General features: G+C 44.2%; 1 protein-coding gene across 1 annotated transcript; it reads left to right on the plus strand.

The window, feature by feature from the left end:
• Positions 1–7834: 7834 nt before the first annotated feature.
• Positions 7835–20794, plus strand: Tectb (tectorin beta). Its single transcript, XM_047554403.1, has 10 exons — positions 7835–7910; positions 8582–8772; positions 10074–10216; positions 10324–10396; positions 15689–15792; positions 15924–16007; positions 17241–17403; positions 18479–18551; positions 19662–19694; positions 20745–20794. Exons 1-10 carry the CDS (start codon positions 7835–7837, stop codon positions 20792–20794), a joined length of 990 nt encoding a protein of 329 aa, XP_047410359.1.
• The last annotated feature ends 304 nt before the right edge of the window (positions 20795–21098 follow it).

A 21098-nucleotide genomic window follows, 5' to 3' on the forward strand; every position in this document is an offset into this window, starting at 1 on the left:
TAGGCAGACAGTTGAAGTTATGCGTCACCGTATGACTGAGTTCCAGCCGATCAACTGTGAATGGAATTGATGTGCCACTCTCAGGTGGTAAAGTTTTAGATTTACTATTGGAGATCCTTCATACCTTTTTTCCATGTGCTGATTCATAGAGATCTCTGAGGACTCAGCAAACAGTCTCAGGAGATCCAAGAGACTCAAGTTCCTGGGTGACCAAAGGAAGACCACCTACCAATTCTGAATTTCTGTTTACGACTTCACATGTAAAAAATGAATTTCTGCCATATTAAGCCAAAGATTTGGGGCTCTGAATCTAGCTAGCTAGTTAGCTGCCTATCCACTCTTGCACAGAATCTAACATAAAATCTCTCAATAAACAATCATGACTTTTTTTAGTGTTATGAGATATTAAAAGATACAAGTTTCTCAGGTTAATTAAGACAGGACATAGACATAGCAGGCTCATACCAGATGTTGATAACAAATTGAAAAACGTTCAAAGTCCCTAGAAGTGGGGAACTGAGATGATTTCAAATAGAAGCAATTTTCTGCTTGTGTGTGAAGAATGGATATGATTGGATAATTGAGACGCTATTCAGTCACTGTTTTAGTTAGCTTTCTTATCACTGTGACTAAAATGCCTGAGAAGAACAACCTAGAGGAAGTAAAGTTTACTTGGGGCTCACAGCTTCGGGATTTTCAGTTCATAGATGGCTGACTCCATTGCTCTGGACCCAAGGTGAGGCAGCACACCATGGGGGAAGGCCCAGCAGAGGAAAGCCACTCAGCTCATGGCAGGGTCAGGAAGCAGAAAAAGGAGTGAGGAGGGGATGCAGGGTAGATGCACCCTTCCAAAGCATTCACCCAGTGACCCACCTGCTCCAGGCACACCCACTTGCCTGCAGTTACCACCCAGTCTAACAGCTGTCATAGCCTAATCATTTCACCTCTGAATATTCCTGCATTAGAAGGATATCCCTTATCCAAACCATGACAGTCACCAACATTTAAAATTATCAACAAGAAACCCCCATCATTCAGTATTCACCATCCATACTCTGTAGGACATTGGCCCTTACCTAATATTTACTCCACTGCTCGTGTCTTCTGTCAATGGCTTCCAATATGATCTGGACCCTGGTTTCCATGTAATGACTTTCAACCATCTGCAATCTTCTGAAATCACTCAACATTTCTATTCTCAATTACCAGAAGCCCAGGCCCAAGAAAAAGAAAGGACCACTTGTTTTGGAACTTTTGATATCCTACCCCTTGGGTCTATCATAGCCCTGAGTTTGTGGCTTTAAGAAAATGGCTGGTAAATGAGACCATAAGTGTATATTTATATTGCTCCAAAATTTTGCTGTGCTCCTTATAACTATTGGTCAATTAATCCATTTTAATTAGCATTTCTCTCTAGTTAAAACTCTAGGCTGTAAAAGGAAAAACTTCATTTCAAAATAGTAAGGCTGAGTTTCATATGTTAATCGATACCATGTGAAGAAATTTTTACCATAAACTTGGTGCTCACATTGCCCTCTATCAATAATGAATTATAGACGATATGATGAAAATTCTGCTATAACTTATAACCTGATTTTGCTTTAATATCAAAACTATTATCATTAGTTTTTAATCAAAGTTGGGGTGCCTATTTTATATGAACTTAGCTTCCCAATTTTCAACCTTTCCAGAAATGCTTAACACAAACATTGCAATTCTCCAGGATCAGAAACCAATGATGTTTTCATTGACATGGAAAATACATCATTCTGCCTGTGTTTCAACAAATGAGACCAATAGGTGCAGGTCAGGGAGAACCAAAAAATGGGACTACCCAGAATTTGACACATGAGATCATTTAAAACACATTTAACCACAGTGCTAAGTGTGCATTCTTCGGGGAAAGTGCTGATGGAGCTGCGGGACTTTGAAGACACTCTTACCTCCCACCCCAAGATGCAATTTGGTTCTTGGAGCAAAAGGAAACTTTAGCCAAGTTCATGCACTACAGTTATACAGAAACCCCTTTGATGTCATGTGGGACAAGACTTCTCTTCAGAAATATTTAAACAGCAGTGCTATAGTTATCAATGCTATAATCAAAATCAGCATTGATAACTAGTATTAAATGCAAAGAGTTAGTGGAAGAAAAATCAGAGAGGGCTTCAGGAGTGGGTTTGAGTCTCCATTGAACTCCACAAAGAAATATAGAACAATAAATATCCTTCATTGGAGGCAATCATAAGGGGCAGTTTTAATCCAGTGTGAAAATTAGTTTATGATTTGTTCTAAAGAACAACTTTGTGTCATTCATTCAAGCAAATAGTTTGTTAAATCAAATATGTGCTGGTTGTTGGATTGAGGGCTAAGCAAAACCTGATATAATCCTCCCCTCAATGAAGCTTTCAGTCTATTGGGAGAGACTTCATGCCAAAAAGTCACAACTATCACAGCTCTGACAAAAGCTATGAAGGAAAAGTGGTGCTTTGTGAGTGTATCTTTCAATCCTAGAAGCAATACAGTTGCCAATAAATCCCATCATTATGTACAACTATAATGCACCCATGTTCTAGATGGATACCAGGCATCTAGAAAGAAAAAGGTGGAAAAGAAGGGGGGGAAGCAATACTTACCATAGAAATAACAAATGGGTTTCAACTCATAGGCTGATTCCAATTGATTAATTGTATCTGTCTGGAGTGTAGTGTTGAGAATGCTTCTGAGGTCATTTTCAGGATCAGAGAAGAGTGCCTGGCACGATGAAGAATAGAATAGGGATGTCTGGCATGGATGTAGAATAGATTAGTGATGTCTGGCATGGATGCGGAATAGAGAAGTGGCAAAATGTGTGACTCCTAGACTTTGGATGTGCTGGTGTAATACAAAGCTGCTCCTCCGCCCATTACATTGCATCACAACCTAGCTTATCAGTCTGAAAGCTGTTCTCCCCGCCCTTTCCGGTGCAGCCATTTTCCCCGCCTCCCAACCACTTGTCAGTCTGTGAACATCCTAGCTAGCTATTGGTTCATCAGTCAGCTTGCAAGTATCCTTCTCCGTTATTGGTCCCCTGTTAGCCCCAAGGAATTCAACTGCTTAAGGATAGCTTCCCGCCATCTTTTCTCATGCTTTCTCTCCCCGACTCACTTTCTTTCTTCTCCTTGCTTTCCACACTCTTTCTTGTGTGCATCCTTTCTCTTTTCCTCTCATTTTCTCTCTTACCCAGCAGGGAGACACTCTGTTTGCTTAATAAACCCCCTTATGTGATTTCCCGTGTCCAGTGTGATTTTCGTGGCTTTTCTTACACCTGGAATCCATCTAGAACGTGTGGGCATTCGAGAACAAAGTGGAGTGGCTGCCCAGTCTGTGAGTGCTAGTGCAAAAGATGGTTATGTAGGTGCTTTTCTTCTGCTGCTGCTTCTTTCTACCTATCTGTTGGCTGCCTGAGCACTCGCCTTACCTTCCACAATAAACCATCAGATATGAAAGAAAATGAAACTCACCCCTTGTCTGGCATATTTACAAAGATATCTGACTTGGTTAGACTTTGAGCATGAGGAAGAATCCAGGAGTGGCTTGAACAAAAGTTCAAGCAAGAAGAAATGTGCTTGCTGTTTAAAATGTACTGAACCAAGCATGCTTGTAATCCTAGAGATGCCAGAGGCTGAGGCAGATATCCCAAGTTTGAGACCAGCCTGGGCAACTTAGAGACACCCTGTCTCAAAATAAAAAATAAAAAAGGGACTGGGGATGTACTCTTGATTTGAGGAAGAACTATTTTTTGTTCTCTAGCCTTCTGATTGACATTGGAGATGAGGAGGGTGATAGGTGAGGGACAGGCCGATGGGGTGATGAGAGACAAGACTGAGGGTCTCCTCTTCTGAGGGAGGAAGGTTTTCCCTGTTTAGAGATGAGCCAGAGAAGACCCCAAGACCTCCTGGAGGTGCTAGCTGATCTGCCTAGAGCACTGTGGTTCTCTGAAGCTGGTGGCTGTGGGGTCAGGTGAGGGAGGGCAAGGTGGGGCTGCTGGTTCTGAATTTCTAATGTGCTATCAACAGAGGATCTTTTCTCACTCTCAGTTGTGCTCTGTGAAGTGTACCTTCTGCCACTTTCTCTGGAGAATTGCTAATTCCCAGGGAGGAGGCTTTGAGACAAGAGAGAGTCATTGAAACTGGTGGTTTGCTCATTTGCAAACAGGCAAACAGAGCCTCCCACCAAGTGGACGGAGGGTTGATTCAGAGCTTAAGGGAAACAGTAGTCCATTTAACAAATCCAACATTGAATGAACCCAACTTGCCTTAAAAAATAAGTTGCTAAATCAGCTTTTAAAACTTGAATGATGCTTACTAGCTTTATTTTTAAAGTCTCACCTGTTACCTCAGTGAGAGTTCACTGGTGTTCGTTATTGTCTGACTCACCACCTAGCTTTCTGAACTACAGATGAAAATGTTGATTGGAGTTTTGCAACACTTTTGTGTCTGGAATCATTCGGGACCTTGGAATATCACAGGTACCATCTATTGCCTGGCAATCCACTGAACAAAGGTGCAGGACAAACAAACTCATCTTTGATGATTCTTCCATAAAAGCTTCTATCTTGGGTTCTTTCAAAATTCTAGAATCAGTTTTACATACGTGTTTTTGAAGAAACAGCCAGGGTCTCAGCTGGAGACTTTGCTTTTGAATTCTGTCTCCCTTTGGTGCCCCTCTTACTCCATCTTCATCTCAGGAAGGGAGAGGAGTGTTGGAAAACAGAAAGGGGACTGGGTGGGACATCAGACTGGTGGGTAATTACCAGACAAAAATAGAAGCCTCCTGCCTTTTATCAGAGTTAAGTATCAAATACTGTTTGGCCCAAGTACTCTTTGTACCATTCTGTTTCTTATGCAAATTAAACATCTAGAGACCAGCCTACCCAGAAGTTGAATCCACTTCCCCAACTTCATTCAGCTTGTCCTTGAAAGGAGTATCATATACCTGACTGTTAGCTGGATCTACACTCCAAGAAATTGTAGGAGAGATTGCTTTGTTTCAGAATCTTATCTTTATTGGGCTTCTCTAGAAATCAAAAGCACCTGCTCTTTTGTTAAGGTGGGCTTCTAAAGGAACAACTATTACCATTAGAAAGCACCCAGGTTCATACGGGAACACTGTTGGCATGCACTCCCAGACTGAGGATGCCAACCTTGGAGGAACACACTACAGCAGTGAATCTTCATCACTTACTGTGCATCAGGCACTGTGCTAAGCAATTCCCACGGCTTATTCCATTCTGCCCTTGTAAGACCCCTAAGAGATGGGAGGCCCCATTTTCCAGATTTGGAAACTAGAGGCTTGGAAAGGTCAAGTTACTTGCCCAAGAGCACACAATTGAAAATGTGACAGACCCAAGACCTCTAATCCTAGGACCTGTGCTTGTAGTGACATGCTCTGATAATCTACAATAATCCAGCACTGATGGCAATAGTGTGTGCTCTCTGGTGACGATCCACTCCTAACAGGCTCCCCTTTTTGGATTTTCTAAGTAGAACTTCACATAGAAACAGAGACTTCTTTTCCCTTGCCCTGATAGAGGAAAAAAATAAGTCAATGTTAACAGACCAATATCTCATCTAATATTCTGAGTAACACTATGTCATAGACATGATCATATCTTCCAGAAGAGGAAATTTAGGCTCACGGAGGTCAAGTGGCCTGCTTGAGGAAGTGGAATTCCAGGGAGGAATTGGATTCCAGGCAGACGACAGAGCACGCGCCCCAGCCTTACCCTGTAGCATCTTTCCAACATCCATGAGACATTTCCACTAGAGACAGGAAAGGCATTAATTTCCACTGCAACCCTCTCCATAAGTGAACTCTGACCTTCCAGGCTAGAGATAAGATGATACTGTTGACCTGTCTGGGTCACAGTTGGCTGAAAAGAAGCCCATGTTTGAAGATAGGTCAGAAGGATCTTGGAATGGGAACAAGTATACCAAACGACGCTGAAGAGCAATGCGGAACTGTGGGTATTGATGGTGCGTGTCAGAACAGTCCTAGTGCACCAGGGCTGCTCCAGGCCCCCATGACTTGGCTCGTCCTAGTTGTTCCTTCCTCCATCAAGCACTCCCATCCTCCCACGCCACATTCCAGGTGCAGACTCTGGTCACTCTCTGTACTGCCCTCCCCCGAGTTCCTCAGGGAAAGAATCAATTTCTGAGCCGCCTATGACTTCCAGGGCCTTGTCCAGTACCTAGTGTACCACAGAGGCTCAATAAATGTTTAATAAAAGGGAGGGGAGACGAAACAGAGAGTTAGTGCTGTGCCCAAGAAAAGTCTTTTTTCTGCCCAGTAATGAACTATGGAGAACAGTATAAACTGTTGTGGATGTTTTTGGGCTCAATAAACCTAATCCTACTGTTAAAAAAAAATTGTTAAATATGTTCCCTCCTCCCCCTCCCCCTTTCATCTCATTTTTTTTAAAACCACACAGGACACTGAATGTGTGTCATGCAACACAGATAGGCCTCATGCTACATCAATCCCGGGTCTGCCATGGGCCACTTTGTGGCACACCTCAGGAAGGGAAATGCAATTCATGTGACAAGTACATATTATAAAAGCTGTTAGTTGTCTCCTCATGTAAATCTCTTTATTTATCTAGTACTTCGCAATCTATAAGAGCCTTTACATCATGGCTCTCCTAGTCTATAAGGTCAGTCCAGGGTAATAGCATCCATTTTACAGAAAAGGAAACTGAGTCACAGAACGTTTTAATGGCTTGCCATCTGGCTATTAATTTTTTAACACCATTATTATAAAACATACCATTGATTTAACTATACGGTTTGAAGAAATAAGTCATCTCTACCAAATTATGAAGGCATATTGCTTACAAGATACAGCCCAGTGTTTTTGAAGCGTGTAAACTATATGTGCCCAATAATGTATTTGGAGTCTCATAGGCTTGTTGTTTTCAATGGGATCTTCTTGGGGAACTAAGGACTGACTTAAGGAGAATGTTTCTGAGTTCCTTCTTCCAACATTATTGCTCTGACTCAGAAGCCTGGAAAGTGTCATTTAAAGCCATACTTCAGGTTAAAGTTCTAGACATCAGAGTTCATTTTTTAAATACTAGAGAAAAATAATCTTTAAAACATTCATATTAATACAGCCTAATTTTTGTTTGACTGTAAGACATAATAATGCTAGACTCAGAAAAGAAAGCAAGAAATAAAGCAAAGAGAGGAAGATGCAAAAGAAATAAAATTGACCCCTGAGAGTTTGCCTCTAATTAGAGTCATTTTTTGTACTAGGGGAAAATTCAACTTTTTATTCCAGTCCTGGTTGAAGTGGTTAAGAAAAAAAAAAGTTTCTGACTCTATGAAGTAAAAGAAATTAGGCTCAAGTGGTAACTGAGCTTCCCATCGGATTATTGTGCGAGGTCCTTTTCTTCCCGCCACAGTGGATAATGTGTGCTCATTGTGACTTATCTGGAGCCGGTTTCTTTTACACCCTCAGGCTATATAAAGTGGACTGAGCCCTGGGGCTGGAGGTTTGGGGAGCATCTGGGAGGCAGCATCCACAGTCCAGAGAGAATGAGACAGTTGGGACATGAGCAACCTGCTGTGTCATTGACGCTCCCCGTGGTATGAGCCCCACTTCATGCTCTCTGCGCTGACAAGGACAATCAGGAACTAAGGACAGCATCGTTGATCTGCTGCTTTTGTCTTACCCTTGATCTTAACTGTTTGCTCGTGTTTCTGACCCAGAACAATCACAGCCCAGGCCCTGGAAGGACCATAACCATTTGGTCACTTGGGTTTGGCCATCTGCAAAGGTCAGGTTCTGAGGAGCAATGGTGATGAGGGCCTTTGTCCTGTTGGCCGTCTTTGCAGAAGCCTCCGCGAGATCATGCACTCCAAATAAAGCAGGTATGCCTTGGGACCACACTGTTCTCCTGGACAGGGTAGTTGCCTGAATCTTCCTTTGCCATGATGAGAGGCTGACTTTGTTCCACAAAGGCAAAGATATAGCCTAGAGAAAACACTTAAGCCCCCCAGTGCCAGCAGACTGTCTCCACAGGATGCAAAAACGTATTGGATGGTCTGACTTTTTTGAAATTAGAGAATGCTCTCTTTTCCTCCCCTTTCTCTTTATATATAACATCTCTACTTTTTTTTTTCTGTTTGACTACTGAATATCTGTCCTGTGCCTTAAATCAATACTTTACAATATTTTGCATGAAACGAACATTTTAAAATTTTAAGCTATGTGCTCATTTTCACAGCTCTGTGTGTGTGTGTGTGTGTGAATTCTAATCTGTGGTTTCACAGATGTATTCCTTTAAAAATAAAATGGAAGTTTAAAAATGGACCAATTTTAAATATATAATACAGTATAGTTATTAAATAGATGGATATAAATTCTAAAAGTAGAACTTCAGTGGCTGAAATTTGGGGGAAAATACTGACTTCTGAAGAACAGCAGGGAAGGTGTTTTTAATCACATGCCGTGTGTTCAGGGGTGGCTGGGATTCATGGCTCTTTAAAGTAGGCAACTACCATGACCCTGTGTGATTCGAACCATGTGTGTGTTCTTCCAGATGTCATTCTCGTGTTCTGTTATCCTAAAACCATCATCACCAAAATCCCTGAGTGTCCCTATGGATGGGAAGTGCATCAGCTGGCCCTCGGGGGGCTGTGTTACAACGGGGTTCATGAAGGAGGTTACTACCAATTTGTCATCCCAGATTTATCACCTAAAAACAAGTCCTACTGTGGAACCCAGTCTGAGGTAAGGCTAAGCCACATAATGCTTAAGATTAGACAACTAGCCTAAGAATGGCTTGACATTTTTTATTTTTATTTTTGCAGAATGCATTTTGATTCATTGTACACAAATGGGGGACAACTTTTCATTTCTATGGTTGTACACACTGGAGATTCACACGATTTGTGTAATCATACATGTACACAGGGTAATGATGTTTGACTTTTATTCTTCCTAATTTGTTGCTGGAACCCACAAGCCCCTACCCCCATGGTTTTTTTTGTTTTTGTTTTTGTTTTTGTTTTTGGGACAGGATCTCACTAAGTTGCTTAGGGCCTTGATAAGTTGCTGAGGCTGGCCTCAAACTTGTAATCCTTCTGCCTCAGTCTCCCAAGTTACTGAGATTACAAGGCCCCCCTCTAGGAATAGAGCAAAGTACATTTCCCACTTCTGACTCACTTCAAATTCTTAGCTTATGCTCCCAAGCCTCTGTCCTTCTCAGGTTGGACAGGCAGACGAATGGACCAGCCTTTCCCCAAGAATTGGAAGTGATAATAAAATGCATTTGGATGAGTATTTTAAAGGAATGAATAGAGTATAGCACAATCTTCAACTGGGCCATGTGAGGTCCTTAAGGCAGGGAATCGTGGAATTAATAGCAGACATTCTCTTGCCAAATGTCCTTGTATGCCAGAGGAGAAATCCCACACCTCCCATAAAGCCAGAGTTCAAGGCCACAGAGCCAATAGGGATGTAGTCATACAGGGAGGGTAGGTCTCCAGACCCTCCTGTTGGGGTCCAACTGCCTTGACCAGCAGATGATTATCCATCTGCTGTGGATCTCAGCATCTAATATTCTGTGATTTTAGAGTCCAGAACAATCTCAGAAATAGTGCTTATTGTTGGAAGAAGGGAAATGCTAAGAACTAGACCGTGATGTTCTAGAAATGGGAGAAGGAAGAAAACATTCACTCACTATCTTTCGACAAGGGAAATGGATAAAAACTTGATGCTGGGAAGTAGACATTCTTGAGTAGGTTCTTTTGGGTTGGAAGCCCAATGGGTGTATGAATTTTTTTTAAGCATACAAAATAATCTGGGTTATTTTAAACAATTTTACTTGAAGGCGCTCAAGAACTCTTCACAAAATTCTTTACCAAAATCACCAGCTCCACACAGACAGGAAGAGTAAGTTCTACCGTCAACGGCAAGCACTCGTGCCCCGCATTGGGCTTTGTCTGAGCCATCCTCATCCACTTTTCCCAGAACCCTCGTCCTTATTCTGGGGGCCCAGGCCACCCTAACTGCCTTCTCCCTCCCTCCAGTACAAGCCCCCCATCTACCACTTCTACAGCCACATCGTTTCTAATGACAGCACCGTGGTCGTCAAGAACCAGCCGGTGAACTACTCCTTCTCCTGCACCTACCACTCCACCTACTTGGTGAACCAGGCTGCCTTTGACCAGAGGTAGGTTGCTCTGCGAGTGGAGGGCTGCTGCCGTGTGTGTGTGTGTGCTGCAGCACTGTCAACCAGGCGTGTTTCAGTCCTTATGCAAAATTCTCTCCCCTTTTCAGAGTGGCCACGGTTCATGTGAAGAACGGGAGCATGGGCACATTTGAAAGCCAATTGTCTCTCAACTTCTACACTGTAAGTCCAGGTTCCCCTTCCTCCCTGTGGCCTTTCCAGGAGATGATGGGACGCTTCCTCGGGATTCACTCTTCCCAGGCTCTATGCGAAGCCCCATTGAGAACTCAAGTTGAGACCTAAGCTGTGGTTTAGTTTTCAACCTCTTTAAAGAGTAAGTGTAGCAGAAAGTCAGATGCGTAGACCGGATGGAAGAGCTGAAAGGTGCCACAAAGGTAAGGCCAACCTGCCCATTTCACAGGTGAGAAGCTTGAGGCAATGTCAGTAGACAGTTAAGACAGGCGATGTCTGACTCTTAATCAAGATTAATTTCCATTACAGCCTACTCCGGAGATTTATTTATTCTTAAAATCTAGCTCTTCTTAGAGCATTTGGCATAGAGCATTGAATTTCCTATAATGGAACTAAGGAGAAGAGCTAGGGCTCACCTCTGCTGCTTAGCTTTCAGTGAATGGCTCTCCTCATTATCTAACTTGGGTCCACAGCCTATATTGACATTGAAGTTAAAGGCACACTTTGGTATCCCTCAAAAGAAAGTACCCCAAAGAAACTAAATATGCCACAGCCACCAGCTCAGCTGCCCTCCTATTTAGAAGGCGTGACTTCCAGTAGGACACAAGCACACTGAGGATACACTGCCAGCTGACTACAGGAAGATACAGGTAGATGCAGAAATTTTGCCTAGAACATAGAGCTGGAAGACATCCTCAGAGAACATCACGTCCAACCCCTTATTTCACAACAGAAAAGTTCTCCTACCTGGAACTCCACTAACTTTGAACTCTTGGAACTCACTTGACCTGCTTCCTGGAATGCTATTAGCCCTGCCAAGCTCGGCAGTGAGAGCTAGAAGGTTGCTAGAATAATCCAGTCCATTGTACAGGTGAGAATCTGAAGCCCAGAGGAAGGAAGTGATTTGCCAAAGGTCACCCAGGTCCTTGGGAGAAGCCCAGTCTAGAGCTCAGACCTCCCAGCCATGGCTTCAGTGGTGGACTCCCTGTAAGGACGTGAAGCTTAAGCATAAGGACCCTCACTACACAGCTCCTTGCCAAGCCCTGTGTCTAATTTTGGATTCAGTTTCTGAATCTTTTTATTAAAGAGGACTCCAGCTGGGTAAGCTTCAAGGTCCCCTAAAGCCTGGATCTTCCCTGGTCACACACCACTAGTGGTTAGATCCTGAGAAACAGAAAGCCCTACAATTCCTTGACCTGTCATCAGGGGGGTAAATACAGTGTGGGCCACCAGGGTGATGAAAGGGTGAGCAAATCCTGCAGGACTGATGAAGACTGTCCAGAGAAGAAATAGGCTTCCACACCCTGACAACAGTCTCAGGGGACGTCCTGATGACGGGCTGTCTTTACTACTGAGTCCCTGTCCGGAAGTGCGTAGTTGTTATTTTAACCAGATAAAATTATAGATATAGATAAGGTTTTACAACAGTTGGCAATAGAGAGATACCAGGGTTTTTGAAAATTTTCACCCAGACAAAAATATCAATCCATAGAACTAGAAGGAGCTTATTCCTTTAAAATGAAATTTAAGAGGCATGTTCTCAGCATCAGCCAGACAGACCATCCTCTTTGCTGCAGAGGCAGACTCCTAGGATCCCTCCTTGAACTGTGGTAGAAACGAGGCTGAGGCCTCTCCCCAGGGCCCACCAAGATTGGTGCAGGATCGGCCTCAGCACAGAGGGACTCTGCCGTCCAGAGACTTTTGTACTAATGAATATTCCCACTGTGGGCTTGATTTCCTATGCTTGGTCCTGTGTGCTGTTATTTTCTTCTCCTTTTTTTTTCCTCTTGAGAGCATTCTTGTGTGTTTCTGAAGCAACAAGTGATCTTTGCATATATTTCCATCAAATTACCAGAAGTGGAGCGGTGCCCCAGATACCACAATGGCATCGGCGCGCTGCTAATTGCTTAGGATTCCGAGAACTTCAAACGCTGGACTCCACAGGCACTGGTTCTACTCAGCATGCTTCCTCTCTCTTTTCTCTCCATCCCCCTTCCACTCAATTTTGCCAAGGACCCATAGTTGGTATTCCCAGTGGAAAGTTATTTTGACTCCCGATCCAATATGAAGGAAATTGGTTTACAGAAGTAGACAGCACTGTGGTTAAGAAAATGGACCATGCTATCAGAACACTGGTATAAAGCCTGGATCTACATTTTACTAGTTGTGTGACCTTGGGCAAGTTAGTTAACCTTTCTGTGCCTCCATCTCTTCGTTTGTAAAATAGGGATATAATAACATTTAGTCCTTAGTTTTGTTATGAGAATTAAATGAAATAATGTTTTGGAAGCACTTAGTACAGTACCTGGCACTAGATAATTGCCCCCACAAATAGCCATTCTCATGATTGCAGACTTTGAACCTACTTAACATGGAATCTCTGAGGGTTCCTATTGTTACCCTTAGGGCATTGAATATCGATGTCAGTAGTATAGGATTAGGTTGATGTTTATTCAGTCAAAACAGTAATTCCTAGTTAGACAAAGAGAATGAAAAAGCTCTAAACAAATGTAAGCAATAGAAGCTAAAATTAGACTCCCAGAGTCCGAACAAATCTCAAAAGGGATCAACCTTAACCTCCCACCCCAAGTTCAGACCACTTCTGCAAGATTGTTGAGGGATGACTTCTCTTCCTCTTCCAAAGATAATGGCAATTGGGTCCTTCCCATTTTAATTCAGCATATGAAAACTGATACACAGAACTCCTGCCCATTTGTCCTGGTTCTGTCTCCTGAAATAATACCATGTAATTATCTTGTGGACAGTCCTTCAAATATCTTTCATCTTCCTCCAGCTAGACATCTTCTTACTATGGTTCATTTACCATCTCCTCTGGGTATGGTCCAATTGATCAATGCTGCTATTTAAAAGTAGAGCCCAGACCACTGGGAGTTGTGGCATATGCCTGTAATCCCAGTGGCTCAGGAGGCTGAGGCAGGAGAATCACAAGTTCAAAGCTCCAGCCTCAGCAACTTAGCGAGGACTTAGCAACTTAGTGAGACCCTGTCTCAAAATGTAAAATGGACTGGGAATGTAGCTCAGTGGTTAAGTACCCTTGGGTTCAATCCCTGGTATTAAAAAAAAAAAAAATGGACCTTGTCAGATTAATATGGGATCAGGTGAGTCAGAGGTGATCTTCTAAGTTCTGGAGGACTCTGTGAAGATGTCCTAGGATATTAACTTTGGAGTACTTTTCTTGTACCACTATTTCACATTGAGCTTGTGAGCAAAAGCAAAGTCTATATTTTCCCACATGAACTGCTGTTAAATCGGTGCATCTAACCTTCTGTAGGTAGCTGGTTGTGATTGGACCTTTGTGTCAGGTGAAGAGACTGGCATGGTTTTTCAAGATGTTCTTCCATTCTGTTGGATGAATGAGTAGTTCATGCAGTATTTCTATGTTTTTAGGAATGCGAAAACAAAATGTCCTGTACTATAGGGTGAAGATATCTGGAACAGGTCCCTAATCTTCATGTTATAAAGAAGGAAAGGACTAGGTTAGGGACTACTATGCAGTTCCTGGATCAGTTGCTACCATTGGAAATACGTTCTTAAAATACGGAAAACCTCAGGCAGTGACACGGGACATAAAAAGCCACCTGTGAATCTGCCACTTCAACCTGCATGTTAAGCTAATAGATCATTTATGACTAAGAACATCCTAATTTAATTTTTTTCAATCACTGAAATGGTGCAGGGACCTGACAAATGGAAGAAAACTGACTTCTAGGTGACAGAGTCTAGGAGGCCTTGGCTGGATCTGTGATTAGTAAAATAAGAGGTGTTAAAAGATGAAAGATTCTGAGTCTTAATAAAGTCCCTGTATGTTTGACCCTCAGGAGGTAAAACTTCATTTTGCCGAACATGAGTTCTGCTTACCACTGCCTACATACTGTAGTTCTGCAAAGCTCCAAGTCCATGAAACTTAATCGTTTTACTTGTACCCTGCTGTAACCTTTATGTTTCTATAATGTCACAAAGGTTATTCCATTTTGCAAATGGAGAAACTGAGGCCCAAAGATACTGACTTGCCTCCAGTGTGTCCCAAGTTAGTTGACAGAAGCTAAAGTTATCCCAGGATCTCTGTTCTTCCATCCCGTGGGTTTTGTCTCTGGCAGCTAAATCCAGAAAGTTGTGCAAGGTTGTTAGTAGAGTTAAATGAATCCAGGACTCAGAAAATGGAGAAGTCACCCTCCTTTTGGGTAAGTCAACTGGAAACACTGTTGTTATTCCTAAAAACATACCCAGAACTGCCTGATGGTGGGTAAAGACTACACAGCTGGGCCAGTGATCAGAACCTGCTGCTCCTGAGCTCAAGTCGTGGTGCTGATTCCCCTCTGCACTCAGGGTTGAGGCCCAAGTCTCCTCCACCCTCCCCTGTAGCCTCTCTAATCTCACCTCCTGTGCCCCTCTCCACCCTCCAGGCCCCACCACCACCTACTCACTGGCTCCTACCACACTGGCTGCTTTGCCCCAATGGAAGCATTCTTCCCTAGAAGGCTGCATGGCCCCCTTCCTTGTTTTCTTCAAGATTTGCTCAAATGTCTCCTCTTCAATGAAGCCCCCCAAAAACTTTATTTAAAATTGCAACCTGCCCTTCAACATTTTCTCAATCTACCTTACCCTAATCTACCATTTTCATAGTTTTTGTACATAACATACTATATTCTATTCTAACATTCTTATAATTTACTTATTCTCTGTCTCTCCTGCTAGAATATCAGATCCCTGGACAGATCTTTACTTTGTTCACCAATATTTCTTACCTGACATAGAAACCATCCAAATCTGTAGAACAATCCCTGATACATAGTCGGTAGTAAGTTATGCTGCTTCTTTTTGTTGTTAATTGTACTAGGAATCAGATCATAAAATTTCTAACCCGGGCTGAAATCTGCCCAGGCAAGAAAGTGAGCAAAGGTAGAGAGGGACTGTGTGTGTTTGGACCCTCGGGTCCTTGGATGAGTCACCAAACGCAGCACCTCAATATCCCTGGACTCAACTCGTTTCCATCAGCTGAATTTTGTTGGAATAGAAGAGATGTACAGTGTGTGTCTCTCCATAACCAGCAAATCTAGAATATGAGATGTCCTCACCCCTAATTAGATGGCACCAGCATCCCAGCTGCTGCAGTTTCTCTCTTCCTGGAATTCTACGTGATCTCCTGTGCTCCTTCTTTTGGGTTGATTTCCACCCCCATCCTATTCCAATTCATCCATTCCTGCCAGACCCAACTTCTCAGTCTGAGAGATCATAATGCCTGATGTCAATTTCCTTCCCAAGAATGCCAAGTTCTCTACCAAGAAAGAAGCCCCCTTTGTCCTGGAGACATCTGAGATTGGTTCAGATCTGTTTGCGGGAGTAGAAGCCAAAGGATTAAGTATTAGGTAAGTGCTTTTCTTTATGTTTATATTCTTAAGTACCAAGGGGAAAAGTTAGCCCAGAGACTTTTCAGACACCAAATATTTCAAAGCACAAGACTGTGGCTCAAAGTGATACCATTTTGCTTTCTTTCCAGGTTTAAAGTGGTCCTGAACAGTTGCTGGGCCACACCCTCTGCTGACTTTATGTATCCCCTGCAGTGGCAACTGATCAACAAGGGGTAGGTTCCACTCTGTAGAGTCAGGGCTGCTGGTGGGGCCAGGAGTATCCCAGCCTGCTTTGCTCTGGCTTGGGATAGCTTGGAAAGATACATTTAGTTCATGCTGGGACCTTTTGGAGGAAACCCTAGTTTTCAAGAGCTCCAGGAGGGATTTTGTAGATATATTATCAGGGACATGATCAGTGCCCATGAGTGCAACTGAAACAGCATGCCCATCTCAGACAGAGATGGGATGTGGGGACAGAGGTGTGTGGAGCCATGGGGTAAAAGCTCCCGGTGGACTTCCACCATGCAGAGGTAGCTGTCACCACGGGGCAAGTGCTGGTGCCAAGAGGCAGCTGTGCCAAGGCATCTAGACTCGCTCACTATCTGCTCCCTCCGCTCCCCCTCCACAAAGCTCTGCTTACTTTATTTTCCACTGGCTTACACTTGAGCTGCAAAGAGCTATTTTAAGGTCTCACATCTTGAGTTCATACAAGGATCTCAGGTTTATTGACCAAACGATCCTGCAGGAATCTCATTGCATAACTTGGAAAATACCCACAGCTCCATTGCTACTCAGAAGCCACCACAAACAGAACCAGCTCTGACCTTTGGTCCAGAAACGAAGGTATAACATTCGTCTCTCTGAGGTGACCTTCCTTAGGTCCTGCCTCTGCTTCAATGAAGACATATTTAGAGGGTATCCTTCCAGTCGTTTTTTTTCCCCTATGCTTATATTTAAAAAATGACCACATATTTTACAAAGGTAACTTTATAATATAGGTATAATTTAAATAATGGAACATAAATTCAAATTTCCAATGGCAAAATCTCATAACAGACACAGAGACGTGCCTTGAGTTCAGATGTCTGGGTGACATTGGGACCTGCTTCTCCCAGTGCCCTGGTCATTGTCTTGGGGTGTTTTACTCGGGGTGGGGGGGTGGTCTGCAACATCCCAGTCCTCGGGAAGGCTTTATCCTTGGGGATTTCATTTCTTCAGGACAGGGGTGTGACTCACCAGGTGTTTGGCTTCTCCTAAGCCCCTCCCCTCCTATTGTACCTAGTCTGTAGAATGGGGACACTCATAGGCCCTCACCTTGACTTCAAAACTGTGACGATCAAGCAAGGTGCTGCCTATCAAGTGCTTTGTAAGGACCAAGCGCTGCACACGTTATGGGTAACTTTGTCCAGAGTTCCTGCTGGAGCTCCCTGAAGTGACGTTTGGTCTCCCTTCCCCCTGTGCATCAGCTGCCCCACCGATGAAACGGTCCTCGTGCACGAGAATGGGAAGGATCACAGGGCAACCTTCCAGTTCAATGCCTTCCGGTTCCAGAACATCCCCAAACTCTCCAAGGTTTGGTTGCACTGTGAGACGTTCATCTGTGACAGTGAGAAGCTCTCCTGCCCGGTGGTGAGCCACCCTCTTGGGAAGGACAATGTTATCTGGGGGTGGGGTACTCAGGGAGCTGGGTTTGAACTGGCCAGTAGGATGTGTGTGCAGGGCTTCCTGGAGAAAAGGGCCCCAGTGTAGGGTGGAAGCTCCAGACCCATCCACCTGCCTCTGACAACCTACCCAGTCTGGCAAGTGTCATTTAACCTCTGGGCCTGGTTTTCTCATCTTCCTACAGTGGTGTTAAGTAGTGATGGCACTGACAGACATGGAAATGCTTTGAAAAAGTTGGAGTATAAGGGAAAGTCAAGGTCTGCTCAAAACTCAAAAGGCAGGGGTGCTTTTAGTCTTGATTGGACAGTCTTCAGAAATTCTGGGCGAGGGCTGATGGGACCTGGAGAGGAAGGACCAGCAATCTGTGCATTCAGGCCATCGGGTGATTCTGATGCTCACCGAGCTTGAGAATACTGCCTTACAGACGTCAAAGTGCTGAATCCTAAACCGTTGTCCTCTCTGGTCTACGTGGACTGGAGGTCTCAGAGTTTCCAAAGAGGCTGCCTGTCTGTAATGCCTGGGGAACTGCAGAAATAAGGCTATGACCTCCAGTTACACTGACTCACTGGGACAGAAGATGGTCGTCCACAAGCACAGAGAGTAAAAGGGAAAGGAGCCAGAGGGCGCTGGACAGGGAAAAGGAGGAGAGAAGCATTTAGAGTTGATCAGAGGCTGAGCACGGACACCATATTGAAAAAGAAAATGAACGAGAACATGTTTTCCAAGTGTCCTGTGTCACAGTGATTAGAGTAACTGGAAGTAAAAAGACTCACTCTTTATCAGAGATGCAGGTCCATTCCTCCCACATGTGGTGGTAATGACATCTTACAGCAGGCTTTCTTCCAACTTGAACTCTTAATTCACTGAGGCTTTCCTCCTGGGTTCTCAGAATTATAAAATAGTAATAATAATAACAACAATAAGGCAACTAGTATGTGTTGACTGGGGCACTTTTACTCCATCCAGTTTGTGACTTTTTTAAAATTTTAATTCCCTCTTCTTTCCCTTCCTTTGTTCTCCTCCTGCCTCTCTGGGTCATCAGACCTGCGACAAACGGAAGCGCCTGCTGCGGGATCAGACTGGGGGCGTGCTGGTGGTAGAGCTCTCCCTGCGGAGTAAGCCTGTTTCCCACTGGCTGGGTGCACTCTGGGTTGTGCCCACAAGCACAGCCGGTTTGAGCATTTTGACTGAATTGCCAAACCAGGTGTGCCTGTGGACACAACTCTCACCTGCTCCTCCAGCCTTCCAGAGGGGGTTGGGGAGCAGAAACTCAGGCCAGACCAAGCAGTTGAGGTTTGCTGAGTACCTTGAAAAGTTCTATCTCTGACTCAAATCCAAAATGGCCCTAGGGAATTAGGAAATGCTGAGCTTCCAACTAGAACAGGCAGTTAAAAATGATAATAGAAAATAGGATGTTCTACGAATGTCAGGTGCCAGTCAACAAGCCTCTAATGAGCTTCCAGCTCAGAAATAAACAGGACCAACAAGGTCCTTGTTCTCAAAGAACTTTCCATCTAGCAAGGAACAAGGCCATTGTGGAGGGGCAGAGGTGCCAAGGAGTATCCAGCGAGGGATTTAATCTGGTACCCACTTGGGGAAGACCTTTGTTGAAACCTCTCCAATGAACTGAGGATGGTGGGATCTGGGGGTGATCAAGACCCATGGGGAGACTGGGTGTGATAGCAACCATAGCCGAGAGTCTAGTGACCTAAGCATGGCCGAGGGCCAAGCCCAGGCTGCCTCCTGATTTTGTGTGGGCCGCAAACCAAGAATTTAACATTTTAATGTGGTTCCAAAAAAAGATCAAAAGAAGAATAATATTTCATGACATGTAAACATTAGTTGAAATTCCCAATTTCAGTATCTATAAACGAAGTTTTAATAGACTATGGAGACACTTGTTCATTTAAGTGGTACTGTGGACAGTCGCATTCATACTTCAACAGTGTGGGTTAGTGGTCCTAGGGAATGGCTCACAAAGCTGAAAATATCTACTGTCTGACCCTTGTTGACAGTGTCCCAACCCCTGCCTCAGAGAACCTGGGAGAAAATGGCGTGAGACGAAGCCTCTGTAACTCCAGCACAGGCCTCTCCCTAAAGGCAGTGGGGGATCAGGGTTTAATGGGGTGGGGGCTACAGTCAGGTGTATGTTTCAGAAACAGCTCTGCAATGTCTCTGCCGTGGTCTTTCCTTAAACCTGTGTTCTCTCTCTTTACTCACTCCAGGCGGGGGGACGTTGAGTCTCCATAGCTTCTCAGGTAAGTAAAAGATGTCCTTCTGGGAACACTGTGGGCAATGCCCACTTTTGTAAAGCAGATCTCTGTTTCAGAAGAAGCCTAATTTTGGCCCCAGCAATAACTTTTAAAATTGACAATTGCAAGGGGCAGAGGTAAAGGGGTCTTTCTCCAACCAGCCACTGGCTCTAAAGCTGGGAAGAGCTGGGATCGACTGGATAACAGCAGGACTGGACCCCCCTCCCCCAAGTCTCAGCAAAGTCATTATCAGGTGACTTCGCTTGGATTCCTTCATTTGGAGAACACAGTTTTCAATGACCTGTTCTTTCAACAAATGTTTGAGTCCCTGTTATGTCTCTGCTCCTCATTACCTGAGTGACCTTGGTAATGACTTGACACCTCCATACCTGTTTCCTCTGTGGAACTGGGCTAATCATTGTCCCTATCCTACCTGGTGTTGTATGGATTACTTAATGACAACTAAGGGCACCATACAACTCAGGGAGCATGACGGGTAAGACCCCTGCCCTTCCTAATATGTGTGAAGTACATTGGGGTGGGGGTGGGGGACACGTGATTCAAAGAGCAAACAGCGAAGCCCTAAGAGGAAGAACCATTTCAGCTATAACCCAAGATCTCCCTGGAATGACCAGAAGGAGGTAACTGCAAGGAGATGGGGCAAGACCGCTCCTTTAGTAACAAACTTGCAGATGTAGACTTTGCTCTTGTGATTACAGGGAAGTCGTGTAAATCAACTTTTTAGACTCCAATCCTACATTCTCATATTTAGAGAAAGTTCTATGGCAAAGGCCCTACAAGGAAACACATGATGAGAGTTCAGATTCCCATTCGCCAGAGGTCCAGAACCTAGGTTCATCCGCCAGCTTCTTTGTACTGATAAAAGTGAGCTACAGAATCCCCAAGAAAGGATCAGAAATGACTTTGTATAAAAGTTGGAATTTTATGCAAACCTACTTAAGACCCTTGCGTGGGCCCTTCCTCGGGTTAAAGCCGGTTGAGCTCTTGCGCTGGGACAGCTGTCTCAGTGCCTTCTCCGCCCGCTCTGGTTCACAGATGTTCTGCGCCACCTCATCGTGATGCTGGGGATCTGCGCCCTGTCATAGGAGTCAGCCGGCGGCTGCAGCTGCTCCCCTCAGGTCCTCCTCAGCGATGACAAACTCGTCTTTTGTGCTGCCAAAAAGAGCAAACAGAAGACGACATTGTCGGGGAGCAGAGACCATCGCTTTGCCAAATATGTGTTCCAACGATTTTTGTGAATTCAGTCATCAATTTTCCGTGGTGCCCTACTTCCTCTTGTTACTTCGGTGGCCCTTCCAGGCCGCCAGTTCCTCTCCTGCAGCTGGGGGAGGAGTCTTCTCAGACTCAGGTCCAGACTGCAGTGCACTCCTCCTTTGAAAGCTATTTTAA

This window comes from Sciurus carolinensis, chromosome 5 (genome assembly GCF_902686445.1).
Source record: "Sciurus carolinensis chromosome 5, mSciCar1.2, whole genome shotgun sequence".
Taxonomy (NCBI): Eukaryota; Metazoa; Chordata; class Mammalia; order Rodentia; family Sciuridae; genus Sciurus; species Sciurus carolinensis.